The sequence below is a fragment of the Cicer arietinum genome, chromosome 6 (assembly GCF_000331145.2).
Source record: "Cicer arietinum cultivar CDC Frontier isolate Library 1 chromosome 6, Cicar.CDCFrontier_v2.0, whole genome shotgun sequence".
NCBI lineage: Eukaryota > Viridiplantae > Streptophyta > Magnoliopsida > Fabales > Fabaceae > Cicer > Cicer arietinum.
In genome coordinates, this window is record NC_021165.2 from 30,504,122 (window position 1) to 30,520,737 (window position 16,616).

General features: G+C 32.8%; 3 protein-coding genes across 14 annotated transcripts; 2 read left to right on the forward strand and 1 right to left on the reverse strand.

Annotated features, from left to right (window-relative positions):
• The first annotated feature begins 430 nt into the window (after window positions 1-430).
• On the forward strand, window positions 431-5,064 carry LOC101496017 (BAG family molecular chaperone regulator 4-like). Its single transcript, XM_004506603.3, has 4 exons — window positions 431-748; window positions 1,751-2,007; window positions 2,099-2,245; window positions 4,740-5,064. Exons 1-4 carry the CDS (start codon window positions 568-570, stop codon window positions 4,941-4,943), a joined length of 789 nt encoding a protein of 262 aa, XP_004506660.1. The 5' UTR covers window positions 431-567; the 3' UTR covers window positions 4,944-5,064.
• Window positions 5,065-5,237: 173 nt separating this feature from the next.
• Window positions 5,238-5,606, reverse strand: LOC101515464 (ammonium transporter 2-like). The gene has a single exon (XM_004506649.1). The coding sequence runs from the start codon at window positions 5,604-5,606 to the stop codon at window positions 5,238-5,240; it is 369 nt and encodes a 122-aa protein (XP_004506706.1).
• Window positions 5,607-6,153: 547 nt separating this feature from the next.
• LOC101495033 (pentatricopeptide repeat-containing protein At3g16610) lies at window positions 6,154-12,804 on the forward strand. Of its 12 annotated transcripts, XR_003473534.2 has the most exons (5): window positions 6,154-6,490; window positions 7,794-10,249; window positions 10,753-10,808; window positions 11,476-11,514; window positions 12,335-12,804. XR_003473534.2 is itself a non-coding variant. In XM_004506602.4 (2 exons), the coding sequence occupies exon 2, from the start codon at window positions 7,823-7,825 to the stop codon at window positions 10,166-10,168; it is 2,346 nt and encodes a 781-aa protein (XP_004506659.1). In that variant the 5' UTR covers window positions 6,154-6,490; window positions 7,794-7,822; the 3' UTR covers window positions 10,169-12,804. The 12 variants fall into 12 exon arrangements, 1 of the variants encoding a protein (XP_004506659.1); XR_003473529.2 differs by having other exon boundaries at window positions 7,794-11,199; XR_003473533.2 differs by having other exon boundaries at window positions 7,794-10,808.
• Window positions 12,805-16,616: the final 3,812 nt, after the last annotated feature.

Here is a 16,616-nt window from a genome sequence, read left to right on the forward strand (position 1 = left end):
TACAAAAAAACAAAATTAAATTTGTATAAACACATGATTAATGAAAGATAAAATGATTCAAATAAAAGGTGGAGAAAAAAAAACTGATGTCGGAAAATAAAAAAAGAGAAGGAAAAAAATTACTTGATGAAAATATATACCGAGTCGCATGGAAAGAACAAAAATCTCCAATTAAAAAGTGATGGAGACACCGTTAGATCTTTCAAAAAGAGTAAAGGTAATTATATCATTTTTTTTCGTTAAAGAGTTAATATTTTTAAATTGTGGCATTTTTTCTCTCATTTATCGCATACACAAGTTTGAGAAACTAATATTTTTGTCCAAAAAACAATTTTTATATCAAAATAATTTTTAAAAAATTTAAAATAAACACAATAAAAAATAAATAATAGAATATTTTGATTGAGTAAAACGGTATTTGTAATTTGAGTCGTCCAATCACAAATTCAAAACCAACCAACTGTGCCTTGGGTCAATCTCAGTCAAAACTCCCATAACAAAACCAACCACTCTTTTCCCATTCACAAGACGCACCGTTCTTCGCGTTTTACTGAACCGCCTCTTTTCATGAACAACCCCTTAGACACTGCCGGCGCCTCGCCGCCGGCACAGTCCGTCATTATCTCGCCGGACGCGAAGCCCGGCAGTACATCCGAGAGCGACGGTGTTGGTGGACCCACAATCAAGATCAACGTTTCTTATGGTTCATCTCTTCACGTGATTCACCTCCCAGCCCAATCAACTTTCGGTAATGTTTCTTCTCTTTCACTCCACAAAATCCTCTTCGATTATTTTCGAATTCGATTGTTTCAACTTTCAAACTTTAGTTTCTGTTGTACTATTGTATTGGATAGACTTAAGATTAGAAATTGTTGGAATCAAGTTTGATAAAGAGATTGTGGTGTTGCTCATAAAAAATGTTTTAGTTTTAGTGTCTGAAGAGCACTGAACCTTTTTCGAAGTAGAAAAAAAACGAAGGAAAATGTTCAGTTCTTTTACTTTAAGTAGTGTGCATGTATGAAGCATTGACATGGACACCAAACACCATAATAATTTGAGAAAATAATAGGGATTAAATGTAATTAAATGTGTCGGGGTTGGACATTGATACATATTAGACACTGCAGCATAGTGGATACGTCTTCAATCTGAAGTGTCAGTAGTAATATATAGATGTACAACTATACATGACCTTTAGAGTTAGTTATTTATTTAAGTGCAATGTTGTCAAATTTCCTCTATGGCGTTAACTCATGGCAGATTTGTGCCATTCGCCATAGGTCGAAACACCTATTATATCCGCCATGTTTCTACCGTAGGCTGCAACACCATGTTTATATGACGGATTCTTTGCTGGCCGTCAAAATCCGGCATCCTCCATTAATTACACTGTTTAAGTGTAGTTAGTTTTCAAATTATTTACTTGATTAGTATAACTTTTAATGTTTGGATTTTGAGATTACTAGAAGGGTCTTGTAGGATAGGAGGATCATAGTTCAATGGGACAAAATTTCTGCATTGTTATTTAATACTCCCTCCATTCCTTTTATTAGAGACATTTGGGTTAGCAAAAGTTGATGTATTTGCCAAATACATCAACTTTTGTTGACCCAAGTGTCTCTTATAAAAAGAAACAGATGTAATAGTTTTAACAAAGTTGCATCTTATAGCCACAACTTAATGTTCTTTTAACAAAGTCACATCTTGTCATTGATATATGTGTTTATCTTGTTTTTGTTTACAATAACAGGGGATATAAAGAAATTACTTGTACATAAAACTGGTTTAGAGCCCGAAGAACAACGACTTTTCTTCAGAGGAATAGAAAAGGGTGATAATGAGAAATTGCACCTGGAAGGTGTGAAGGACAAGTCAAAGCTTTTGCTTATGGAGCGTGCTGCTAGCAAAGAAAAGAAACTTGAGGAAACCAGAAAACTCAATGAGATTTCTAAAGCTTCTGAAGCTATTAATGTGGTCAAAGCTGAGGTGGACAAGCTCTCTGATAAGGTGAGCATGTTTTTGAAATATATCACTATTCTACTCATAGTATAAACATATTAACTGGGAAATAATCATATTGATTATTGGAAATTTTCAGGTTGCGGCCTTGGAAATGGCTATCAATGCTGGGAACAAGTCTTCTGAGAAAGAACTTCTTGTGTTGACAGAGTTGCTTATGGGTCAATTGCTGAAACTGGATGGTGTTGAGGCCGAAGGTGAAGCAAAGTTGCAGAGAAAAGCTGAGGTAGTTTTTATGCCATTGAAGGTTCTAAGTACAAGTGTTTGTTTTTTGGTTTATTTTAATTTATTTTGTGCAATTTTTTCTGTCTGTTGGTTAGTCGTGGCCAATAGCTGAGGTGAATTTCAATATAAGCTTATAAGTTAAAACCAAGTTTGCAGAAATTAGATCACTGATAAAGTGGTCAGTGGTCAATCATCTGACTGATGAGGTATGATATCTTTATCAGTGATCGATCATCTAATTTATGACATTGTTTTGATTTTTATTCAGCTTCTTCTTCTTCTTCTTCTTCTTCTTTTCTCTTTTCTCTTTAAGAATGTCGGATATTTCACGAAGTTTTATTAAGATTAGTTACAATGTGGGTTTGGTATGTTCACAAAATTCATGGTCCGGGAAATTTCCGAAAATGTCAATAAACGCTTGTAGGTCAAATGTTTTTTTTTTCTTCCAGGATGGTGTGGCCAAGAAAACAATAGTTGGCCATGTTAATATGTTTCTTAGGAATGAGTATACTGCAGTCCTGTTTATATATATATATATATATATATATATATATATATATCATAAAATTAAAATATGATAAAAGTGGCAAGTATTAGGCTCACTAGGATACTAGCTGTTGCGTTCATTTTCTGCTATGGATTTTAAAATACCTTTGCACACTCCACCCAAAAAAAAAAGTATTTTTGCATGGTTGTAAGCATTATATAGTGCATCAATCGGTGGTCATTGTAGTCCCAACCAGAAGTTTAACAATGCTGGCAATATAGTTTGTTTAATAGTCACTATCTTTATCCTTCAAACTTATCTCTATGGGTACTTAAAGTTCAATTGTCTATTACTTACTATGTGATATTTTCGATCTCTGGAAATTTAATTTGTCCTATATTTTTTCTGAATTTTTTGTCTTATCATCATTGGTAGTATAAAGTTTTGGGTAAGGATTGACCCATTGACCTCCTTATCACTCCACCCCAATTGCCAAGCTAACATTATATCCTCTCCTCTCTATCTCTATCTATCCATGTCTGGTGTATGTTAGATCACTCACCAGTGTCACAATGGTCTTTCTCTTCCCACCTTTATGACCTAGGTTAGACTATTTAATGCACATTTAACTATGAGTTTTGTATGTTTGGTTAAATTATAAATCAGTTGAGTTTGCCACCAAATCTTGATTTTGTTAGAAGTAATGGAAAATAATTTCTACATTGGATCAAAAAATTTATGAGTTTTTACATCAAACTTCTTTAGAGTAAAAACAGCGAAACATATATCATTTTACTTCAACTTCAATTTAAACCAAATTAATCTTACGAAATCAAATTCATTTAAAATCACTCAAACATACACTTATCCTTACTCCTTATTACCAGTTACCACAATGGATTATTACTAGCCATAATTGGATCCAGCACCCAAGGAGACATCTGATCCATTGTGGGAAACAATTCTCTCCAATGAAATTCCCTCATGTTGAATAATCCACACCCTTAACTTCTATTTTTGATATTTAAATCCCCCACCCTATGTTGTCAATCCCGGCGCAATTCTGCTATCCTGGAGTGGTAGAGAGGCTGGCTGCGACGCCACCGACCGGAAAAACACGTTCAAGAGTAGCGGCACACCCGGCTGCGAATCCTGCTATCATTGCAAACAACTATCTCAACCCAGCCCTCTATTGGACCTGCTCTAGGGCGTTTTCAAAAACACAAGTTTTTTTTTATTCTTCATCAAGGGTATCTAGGTCATTTTGCACCTACCTAGGCCCTAATTTTTTATTATTATAAACCCACGAAAGGGGTGGTTTGGCATCGTGAAAAAGAAACCACTCTTCCTTTGTTTCGTTCTTGCTCTGTCGCCATCGTTTTTTGTTCTTTTCTTGCTCTGTTCAGCATCGTTATGTTCCGTTCTTGCTTTGTTTAACATTGTTATATTCTTGCTCCTTTGTTTTCGTTCTTTTTGTGACTCTGTTTTGTCTGCTCTGTATCTTCTGCTCTATTCTCTGTTTTGTTGATTATGATTACTATTAGAACTTGATTTTGATGTTGGATTGTGGTTATTAAGTATGATTACCCTTTAATTTTGTGTATTTTGGTATTTTATTTTAGTATTTTTGTATACTGTTTGTATTTTATGATTAGTTTATATATAGTTTTTTGGCCTTCGCAATAGCAGTAATCCCGCTATCCCATTTTTAGGGTTCGGTGCTCCGCGCTGCTATCCGAGATTGACAACATTTAGTTTTTCATAGCCCCCACCATTTAGTTTTGGATAGCCCAGATTTAACTGGACTCTCCATTCACTGGAGAGGATCCAGTCCCATATAGACAGTTTTATCTTACATTTACAAGAAACTGATTCAATTATTCAAAAATTCTTTTTGTTTTCATTTGCATGGATTGAAAGGATATAGTTCTACACTGCCTCTTAACGTTGCAACTTTATGGAGATTTAAATATTGCTTTTGAACACAAGCTTTTCCATCCTTCTACAGGTGCGTCGTGTGCAGGGCCTTGTGGATTTGTTAGATTCTCTAAAGGCTAGAAACTCCAACCCTTTTAGCCAAAGTGGGAATGCTGTTACAGAAACAACTCATCAGGAAACCTTTGATAATGGAACAGAAGGCTCAAACGACCCATCTTCAACCACAACATCATCTTCAACAAAAATATCTCAAGATTGGGAGCGGTTTGATTAGCTTAAAAATTGATGTGAAATATTAAATTATAAATATTGTACAATAACATATTGACCTTCATCCTGTGTCCAATGTTGAAAAAACAATTTTTATACAAAATAATGTAGTGATTATTTTTTTACTTTTATTGTCAAACAATTAAAAATTTGAAAATTAAAAAGTCAACTCATACACGCCAAGCAACCATTTATAACTCCATGTTACCAATATACTCTTAAAGTCTTAACTTACACATACATATGAAACATTACATTTGCATTGTCCCCATGATACTACGCTATAGACCAAACAAAACTATTTATATGTGACTCTTAAATTTATGGCTACACCTCTTACCCCAATAACATAGTGTGGTACTGCAACTTCTTCATCACCCCAAAGGGCATAAGCTTCCTCGACGTGGACACCATCGTTGCCAGTCTCGAGCTGGTTGTCTGGCATCCTCAACTCAAGGGTATGCACATTTGTATAGTGAGAAGAATAAGTGTGGTGGAGACCGATTTCCATCCAGTGATGAAGAACGCTGCCACTAATTGCTTCAAGAACATTATGCTGCCGCCTCCTCCAAAGAAAGCTGCAAAGATCTGGTTCTGCTAAGAGACTTGTGAGACAATGCCCCAAAAGGCCAGCCACAACATGTGTGAAACACTCCAAGTGTGTCATCTACCTGGATAATTGAATAAATACGGTTACCAGTATCTTTCGATACATGCAAGTTGTATATTGATTTGATATTAAATTGAATTCCATGGATACGAATATTTAATCTGTATTTGGTACTACATAAATCACATCTTCAATCTTGAATAATTTGATTATAAGGTTTGATAAATTAGAAGTAATTAGAGTGGCTCTGTCTTTCACTACAAATTCTCCTTTGGTACTCCTATCTTATGCTGCCAAGAAAAATTAACAATATTATGAGCAACGCAACCTCACACCATGACACAAAAAAGCAACCATTTTTTTATCTATTGCATTTTAGTTTATCTCTAACTCTAAATCCTCAAATGAAGAAGAAAGATGTTGATAAATCTTTAATTGAAAAAGAAGAAAGAGATCAAAGTGAAAATACAAAATATATTATTTAATCTTAAACAAAAAAGTAAATAATTGAATAACTAAAACACAAATTTAAGCATTTAATAATGAGTATCATCTGTGTAAATAATTTTACGCACATAATTAATATAAGTTATTGACTCTATGATTTTAGGATTATTAATTGATTAGGTAAGATGATAAAATGAATAACTTTTTGTCATGTGAATAATAGTTAATTTTTCTGAAAAAAACAAAAAAAAAAAAAACACAAACTCAGCTTCGCGAACCCTAAATTCCCAAATTCATAAATCCTAAATTCCTAAATTAAATTCGTAGAACTCTTAATCTCCCATCTCTCATTCCCCTCTGCCTTCACTCTCCTAAATTCACGATTTATTTGCAATTTCAATTCTCGAGTTCAGTTCGCAATTTCCTTCAGAGAAAGAGAAGATCAAGTCGCTATTCAGTTGGCGATTTCAGTTTCCTCGCATTCTCAGTAGCAAGTAAGTTCCATTCTCTTCCCAAATCGTCTCAGTTTGCAATTCAGTTCTTATTTTGCTAATCTATGCTTGGTGAATGAATTTGATTTTGTTTGCGATTCCAGCTCCTTAATTTAGTTTGAAAGCATCATTTTTGTCCTTACTTGCTGAATGGGGTTGTTACTTTTACGTTGACATTTTGTTTTTGTAACTCATTTTGCTGAATAACCTTTAAAGCTAATAATATTGGGCAAATCTGCAAAGAGATAGAAGATATTTGTTAGTGAATAATATTGGGTAAAACTGCGAGAAGTTGTTTTTAGTAGTTAATTTTTTTTTTCTATAACTGTTTTTTATTAAAAAAGTGATTTTTACTGCAACAAAATCACTTTTTTTAGAATATGTAGGCTGAATGTATATATCTACACTTGTACTCTATTTTATTTGGTCCAGATCAAGCCGCCCAATGCACTAGATTGAAGATGTGCTCACAGTCGGCTGATATTAGGATGAGATATTTTGTTTGCCAAGTAGTTGCTTGAGTTTGTTAGTCTTTACAATTTTTAAGGTGTATTTAAGCAGAACTAAACATAATATTTTTGTTCAGTTAGAGAGTAGGTAGTTAATTCTATTCTTTCCCTTTAACAAATCAAAAGTGCAAAGCATGGTTAGTGCGATCCAGTCACTACAAGTTTAAGTGCAAATTAGTTGAAGATGTTAAAATTGATAAAGTCGGTTTAATTTTTAATTTGTCAGTTTCTATTGCAGTTTTTATTTGGTCATGTGTGAGTGTGATGCCAGTCCTTAATTATGTCCTTTCTTTGTTACTTTTATTATTTGGACAATTTGTTTTAAGGTTTTGTCATTAGTTTTTGTTACAAACATTATCCTGTTCTCTTCTGATGCTAGCTTTTATGGGGTAGTGACTCTTTTTTAATGTTGGGTTGGGTTGAGATATAATTTTAAATTTTTTGGTAGTTAGTAGTACTAACTTAGTAATATGACTTATTGGAAATGGAGGGTTATTCTCTCTTTTCTGTTGACATTAGAGTTCAGTTCAAGCATTTGCTCAAGTGTTAAGTTCAGTTCAAATCTCAAGCTACACTATTAATGAACAATCAATCAAATGTTTCCTTTCTTCGCTGTCTCGTATAATTTCCATTTTGTTATAAAAATTGGTAATCGAACAGTGTACTCATAATAGCGACACTTACACTTCAACTAATACACACTGTTTGACACTTTTTTCCATTACACAAGTTTCTTGACAAGAGAGTCAAACAAAGTTTATTCCTTATATTCATTCGTTCATTCATTATATTTGTAGGGTAGGGCTGGGGTTGGAAGCTAGCAAAGATGCTAAGATGTTTTAAACGTGAAGAAGCTTTAATCCTAATCAATGGCCACTGGCACATGCCAATTCAAAATTGTCATTATCTTTCTGCTTCTCTTCCTCATTATACTGATGCTGATGCAACACAAGTTACTCGTAACTATATCTCACGTAATGAAATCAAACTTGCCCGTCGTGTGTTCGACCAAATTCCAAAGCCGAGTGTTGTTTTGTGGAACATGATGATCCGAGCGTATGCTTGGGCTGGCCCATATCGACAATCTATTCATCTGTACAATCACATGTTACAACTCGGTGTCACACCCACCAACTTCACTTTCCCTTTTGTTCTCAAAGCTTGCTCTGCTCTACAAGCATTAGAACTTGGCAGACTTATACATAACCATGCCTACATACTTGGTCTGTCAATGGATCTCTATGTTTCCACAGCCTTGCTTGACATGTATGCTAAGTGCGGCAATTTGTTTGAAGCACAAACACTATTTAATAATATGTCCCTCAGGGACAGGGATATCGTCGCTTGGAATGCCATGATTGCTGCTTTTTCATTTCATGCACTTCACACTGAAACAATGCACTTGCTTGCCCAAATGCAGCAAACAGGAATTACTCCTAATACTTCAACTCTTGTATCTATTCTACCCACAATTGGGCAATCTAATGCGTTACGCCACGGGAAAGCTATTCATGCTCACTCTCTCAGGAAATTCTTTTGTCAAAATGTCGTTCTTGCAACTGCACTTTTGGATATGTATGCTAAGTGCCATCACTTATGTTATGCCAGGAAAATCTTCAATACCGTGAATCATAAAAATGAGATATGCTGGAGCGCTATGATTGGAGGTTGTGTTCTTTCTGGTTCCATGACAGATGCATTGGCTCTTTATGATGACATGGTATGTATGTACAACTTGAAACCCACACCAGTCACTCTTGCAACCATGCTTCGAGCTTGTGCAGAGCTCACTGATTTGAAAAGAGGGACAAAATTGCATTGTCACATGATTAAGTCAGGGATACACCTTGATACAACTGTAGGAAACTCACTGATATCAATGTATGCTAAGTGTGGGATTATGGACGATGCAGTGGGGTTTCTTGATGAAATGATCACAAAAGACACAGTTTCTTATAGTGCTATTATTTCAGGATTTGTGCAAAATGGCTATGCAGAGAAAGCTTTACTTATTTTTCGCCAGATGCAGTCATCTGGCGTTCACTTGCATTTGGCAACTATGATAGCTCTACTTCCAGCTTGTTCACATTTGGCCGCTCTACAGCATGGGACCTGCTGCCATGGACACGCAGTTGTTTGTGGCTTCACTAATGACACCTCCATTTGCAATGCCATTATTGACATGTATTCAAAGTGTGGAAAGATTTCTATCAGTAGGGAGATATTTGATAGGATGCAGGATAGGGACATTATTTCGTGGAATACAGTGATAATTGGTTATGGCATTCATGGGCTATGCAAAGAAGCGCTTATACTATTCCATGAACTACAGGCATCAAGCTTGAAACCTGATGATGTGACCTTTATTGCTGTTTTATCTGCATGTAGCCATTCAGGACTTGTCACAGAAGGTAAATATTGGTTCAGTTCCATGAGCCAAGACTTCAACATCAAACCAAGGATGGCACATTATATATGCATGGTTGATCTTTTGGCTCGAGCAGGAAATTTGGATGAAGCATACACCTTTATTCAAAGGATGCCATTTAAGCCCGACGTTCGTGTATGGAGTGCATTGCTTGCTGCATGTAGGACCCATAAAAATATTGAAATTGGTGAAGAAGTGTCAAAGAAGATCCAACTGCTGGGACCTGAAGGTACTGGAAATTTTGTTCTTATGTCAAACATATATAGTTCTGTAGGAAGATGGGATGATGCAGCACATATTAGAAGCTTACAAAGGCATCACGGTTACAAGAAAAGCCCAGGATGCAGTTGGGTTGAGATCTCTGGTGTTATCCATGCATTTATTGGGGGCCATCAATCTCATCCACAATCAACATCCATAAATAAGAAGTTACAGGAACTGCTGGTGCAGATGAAAAAATTGGGATATCGGGCAGATTCTAGTTTTGTTCTTCATGATGTTGAAGAAGAGGAGAAGGAGCAGATTCTCCTTTATCATAGTGAAAAAATAGCCATTGCATTTGGAATTCTAAATACTAATCCCAACAACCGCATTCTAGTTACGAAAAATCTGCGGATTTGTGTTGACTGCCACTCTGCAATAAAATTCATTACCCTCATCTCAGAAAGGGAGATAATAGTAAGAGATGCAAGTCGATTTCATCATTTTAAGAATGGAATTTGCAATTGTCAAGATTTCTGGTAAGAAAAATGCAAAGGTGGATTTGGGTCTGGTTGTAATCACCTGGCAGGTATTAACCCTCTTGATACACTTTCACTCAACCAGGTAATGTACTTTTGTCCTTATATTAATTTGTTTATTAAATTGATCCTGACAACTGAAGATATAAATTTATGCTTATATATCAACAGAAGCATGGAAGATTTGGGTGTTAAGGGAAATATGTTGCTTAGGCACCTGTGGGCCAAATAGTTATCATATTTAGGAGAAAAGTATATTTCTTAAATTCAAGGGAGGAAGAGAATGGATTTCTTTCTGCACCTAGACAACATTTATTTGCTTATGATTAGAGCTTGAACCCATATGATGCACAAATGAAGTATATGTTGTGTGTATTACTTTTTTTTAAATATAATGTTAATTTTAAAAAAAAAATTAAAAAGAGAAACAATCAAATATTAGGACACTTGATATTGTACCTCACAGTGTTTGATGATTTAACCCGTCATCTTTTCAATACATTGAGTCTTCAGAAGTTTTAGTCAGGTACAATTTCCTCACTTTTCTTTTCAAATTCAAACACAAAAACATTGGTTGACACATTGCAGTCATAAACACAGAGCAGTAGAGCAAAAACAAAAGGTTTTCTCAATCGCACATTGAGGTAATCTCATCTTCATGATCACTTTAACATTTTTCATTTTGTTTCTCATTTTGCAATTTAGAGCTCTTTTGTTTCCCTTTCACGTTTCAGAATTTTTTCGCATTGAATGCATAAAGTTCTGATTTATTTTCCTCTTTGAATCTTTGAGGTGTAGCTTAAATTGAATGTGTAGATTTTTCCATTAACAATGTGTAAAGTTCATGGTTTTGGTTAGGGTTATTCTGCTCCAAATTCTTCCTCAATAGTGAGATCCTTTGACCAGTGATTATTTTTACTTTTTTATCTTCAAACACTAATAAATGCACGCTACTTTTTTTTCTTCTAAATTTTGGTGTTTCACTTTGAACATGATTTCAATGGAGGCTTAGGTTTTCTTCAAGAATTATAGTCGGTGAGTGTTGGATTTAAAGCTTTGATCGCTTATTGTTTTTTGAATAGGGTCTTACCTATATTGTCAGAATTTAGTATTTTTTATTGTTTGTTTGTCTTGGTTTTGTTTTTTTATTCTCTCCCATATTTCATATGATGGATAACGAAATCTACACTACTATCAGTCTATCACTTTTGTAACTTGAGGTTGGAACTTACTATTTTTACTGTGTGATATACTATTTGTTTTGTGTTTACTAATATTGATTAATTTTCAAATGTATTGTTAAATTATTAGGAGGAGTGAAAGTCACACTTGGTTGAGAAGAAGGAAGAGGTAAATTACTTTTACAATATAGATGGGTTTGATGTGTTTTCTTAAAAGGTTTTTATACTTTTTAGTTTTATAGAAAGATTATTATCCTACAATGTCCAATTTTAAGTGACTTAAGGTTTCCCATTAATTCCTCCAAATTTCTGCTGGCTCAGTTTCAAATACTTTTATTATTTATAAAGTATTATGTTTTTATTAATTGTTAAAAAAACAACTTTTTTTTAGGGGAAGTTAAAAAAAAAACATGATAAGTTAGATAATAGATTAGAAAGTACCAAATTAGTGGAATAGTATAATATAAGCTGATGTTTTCATATTCATAATTTTATATCAGAGCACCTTGCTCCTCTAATGTTCAATTTTAAGTGACTTTAGGTTTCCCATAATCGATCAATAGTTTGCTTTCTAGTCTATATAAAGAAAGAAAAGTAGTCATTTCTTAATGGTTGAATTAACCTATTTTTAGTTTAAGGCAAACTTATGACTAATGCGTGTGATATGGCCTCTGCTTAATGAACATGCAGTATAACATATAAAGACAAGTCTCTTTCGATTTATATTTAGATAAATCTAAGCCAATATTCTTTCTACTATTCTGTGATACATACTAAGAAGTTGTCTTGATTTTAAACGAACATTTCCACTAGAGGACAGTAAGTCTTTATAGGTCATGTATCATGCATGGGCTTGAATATTTTTGATGATATTGTGGATTTAATCTCAGGTTTAAATTTATTTTATAATATTCACTTTATTTCTCATAATTAATTGCATTTGAAGTTTTCAAGAAACTTTGGCTCAAGTTACTTGAATTCTGTTTCAGAATCATCGTTACCAAAGATAAAAGGTTAAACTAATGAGGTCAAGACCTGGTAATGGTGGTTGTTTGTGTACTATGTAGGGAATAATAGTTTAACATTTTCTCTTGTTGCACCTGGATTAAAAGCCTTCATATGATCCTAATGGTCGCTATCAAACATTTGAACTGCAGCTTCCCTTATAACACTCTACATAAATATACTTTTGTTTCAAGGTTTCTTTTAATAAATCATCAGATAAAAATATTTGGCTATTTGTAATTGAAATTACATTAGTAGGAATATGAGCTGAAATATCTCCTGAATGGGTTTCAACTATCGGTAAAGCAATCATACTTCCTTCACTAACTTTGAAGGAAGTATCTTTTGGCAGTACTATCTTAACAAAAAGTTTTTTTTTTCTTTTTCTGAAAAAAAGTTTAGTGCTTCGATACTATCTTAACTTGTCAATGGTGTCATTGACTTATTCTAGCAATATTGTTGTGATTCATATGTATTTGTTGTCTTCTTACAATTTAGGAACATCACAATTTAGGATAAATTTTTAATGGTTGTGTTTATTTTTAAATAAAAAATAAAATAAAATGCAACATTAAGTACTATATATTTATAATAAAAAAAAAAAAAGGGTCTTGAGAAGCATCCAAACACAGGGTTTTACATGTTTGCTGTTTTGGGATGAAAATGGGGCAGCTCTCTAACGTTGATGATTTGCAACTCCAAAATTGAAATGTGAGGTCACTACAAATGTAACATGTGTATTTTTAATTTGGTGTGCATAGAGGAAAGATGATATAAAACCATGAATGTAGAATACATGGGAAGAGGTAGGGCTCGACAACGGGTTAGGAAGGGCGGATTTGGGCCCAAAAACACCAACTGGCTTAAACTGCAGTTGATAAATATATCCAATTTCATCCAATACTGAAAAGTTGGCTTTTGTACTCCCTCAATTAACCCTGTAACCCCTCATTTAAAAATTTTATTTTTAAATGTCCAAACTACCCTTGATAAAACTGTAAAAATTTAAAAGAATTTTTTTTACAGGAAATTTCATTATGAATGAAATTTTCGGTAGTTATAAATGAAAAAATGTTGTTTACCGGAAATTTCAGAATGAATGAAATTTCCGGTAGTTATAAATGAATACCGAATATTATTTATAAATTAATTAATAAAATAAATTATATTAATAATAATAATAAAAGTAATAATAATAATAATAATAATAATAATAAAGTAAAGTAAATTATATTATTAAAACTTTATATATTTTTTAAATATTTTTATTATTATTTTTTAATTATATTAACAATATTTTATTAATTTTTTTATTAGATCGGAATAAAAATAGGAGAGAGATGTTAAGAAAATAAGTTGTTATTTTATAAAATATTCGCAATAAAAATAGGAGTTAGTTGTTAAGAAAATATGTTGTTATTTTATAGGCAAAATATTAGGGACACGTTTTGTATGTGGCACATTTAGTCAACCATTTGATTTTAGGATGAATGTTTGTGGCAAAATATTAGGGACACGTTCTGTTTGTGGCAAAATTTTAGGATGTATTTTTTTTTTCTTCAATTTAATTTTTTTTATTAATAGTATTTTGATTTTTTAAATAAATTAAAAATAATTATTAAAAAATCAAAATTCTATTATTAAAATAAAATAAAACACATTAAATTAGAGAAAAAAAGACGGTTAAATAGATAAGTCAAAACAAACAACTTGTTATATTATAAATAAAAATTAATAATAATAATAATAATAATAATAATAATAATAATAATGATAATGATAACTGCCAAAATGTGACCCCTCGTTGAAATTTCCGGCAAGTAATTTTTTGCAACTAAATTTTCGGTAGTTATATTTATTACCGGAAATTTGGTCAATGAAATTTCTGGTAGTTGTATTTTCAATACCGGAAATTTCAAATATTTTAAAAAATCCGGTAGTTCGTTTTTGTTCACCGGAAATTTCGTTTTTTGAAATTTCCGGTAGTTAATCCAAAAATTTCAAAAATCCGGTAGTTTCAAAAATTTGTTGGGGTTGCTCCTACCCAAAAAGTTAAGCAGTGTACCGGAAATTTCAAAAAAGAATGAAATTTCCGGTAAACAAACCGGAAAATTGAAATATCTGGTAGTTAAAAATGCATACCGGAAATTTCAAATTTCCGGTATTGATTTTGAACTACCGGAAATTTCAATCCTCTTGAAATTTCCGGTAAAAACTTTTTTTCAGAAAACTCACTTTTCCGGATTTTTCAAGTGTGAGGTACAATTGTTTTGATTTAAGGTTATTTTGGGTATTTCACTCAAAAAACATTAAAATGGGGTGGTACAAGTTTAAATGGGGGGTACAAAAGCTAACTTTCCCAATACTGAGAGCGGGTTTTGCAGGTTGCGGTAAATGGGTCGGGGTTTAACGGGTGGTTTCAAACGGGTTGAATTATTTTTTGGGCTATTCAAAATTTTTTGCCTAATAATATGTTTATCAAAATAATTAATTTTTTTTTTGTGATTTCTTAGGAAACTAGTTTATTGTTGTAAATTCTTAAGCTACTTTTTGAGTCATTTAAAGTCAAAAATTGTGTTAATTTTTCCTTTAAAATTTGACTACTTTGTTCCATTTAAATTACATTCACAATCAGTGAAAATTAAACTTCAATTATATCACACACAACTACAAGTTTAACACAAGACTTTTGCAAATACAACAACTATGCAAAATTTAGGTTATAAATAAAGTCTATATTAATACTCACTTCTTAAAAATATTGATAGTTTCAATTGCATCTATGACAATATAAATAACAATATATATTTTCAATTTGTTCCCATTGTTACACTCAATCTTTGCAGTCCAACTTAAAAAATTAGTCAAGCAAAAATTAGTATTCACTAATCATTGTAAAAATTTGCAATGTTGATTTCAAATTTGATAAAACTGATATGTGCAATACAAAAAATAATTCAATATTTTTGTTGCAATCAACATTAATAAATTCATACTTGATAATGTCGAATTCTGCTTTAGCTTAGTTTCATGTATAGAAGCTTAGTTTGAATCAAAATTAATGCAATCGAAGTGCAACTACTAACTTAGCTAATGAGAACCAATATTGATGCTCGATGGTATAATTTTATTAAAAATAAAATTCTAATAGTTCACAATTGACTTAAGAAAAAAGGTACATACATATGATAAAAAAAATTTGTTCTTCTATGACTTGTAGACGAAATCAATCTTGGAATATGATGCACTAGTTGTTGAAAAAACGAACGGTAATTACATAAGAATAACAAATTACACTTGTGTATTTGCTTATAACATAAATGCTAATAGAAATGCTTATGCTAACTGTAACACCCCGTTTTTCAAAGCGAGGGTATATTTTTTTTTTCAAAAGAGATTAAACTAAAACAGAGAAATAAATAAGGAAATGCCTTTGGATAAATAATTGAGTCATTATAATTACAAGCAGCGGAAAAGTTTCTCCAAATATAAATCCAAAGCATTTACACAACAACAAATGGTACATGGAACCCATTCAAATAAGATGTCAAACTGACAATATTAGTATAAGTACAGTTTTCCAAATTAAAATACTCCAACCCAAAAAGAAGGACGTCTAGTCCCTATACATCAACCTAATCTGATCATCCTACCAAAAAACTATACACCCTGAGTGATCTCCACGCGCCCCGTGAGATCCTCCTAACGTAGCTCCAGTCAAGCATTCCCATCCGTAGGGTACGAACCGGTAGGATCGTCCTGGCTCTCATCTGAGGGCAAAGCCCAGATTTCCACAATAGTTGTAAATGGTCACCAACCGAAATTAACAGTTAACACATAACATTTAAGTTTTTAAATGCACAAAATAACCTTTCAACTAAGCATGCACCTTAAAGGGATTTTCCATATGCTAAAAGTTCATATAATGCTTGCCAAATTAAAATGAAATCCAAATAAGGTTCTCAATCCATCAAGTAATACATAACTAACCAAGACCTTGATAAACCAATGAGCAATCTGTTATCTAACTCAAAATAAGAATTTATACTAAGCCAATCGATTGGGCAATCGATTTCTTGAAGGTTTTTAGTGAAATTTGAATTCTGGGCTTAATTCAATCGATTGGGCAATCAATTGACAGCGTATCTCAGCCCCTGACTTAAATTCAATCGATTGGGCAATCGATTGGGCAATCAATTGACAGCATATCTCAGCCCCTGACTTAATGCCAATCGATTTCCAAATCGATTTTGTCAGTTTTGCTGA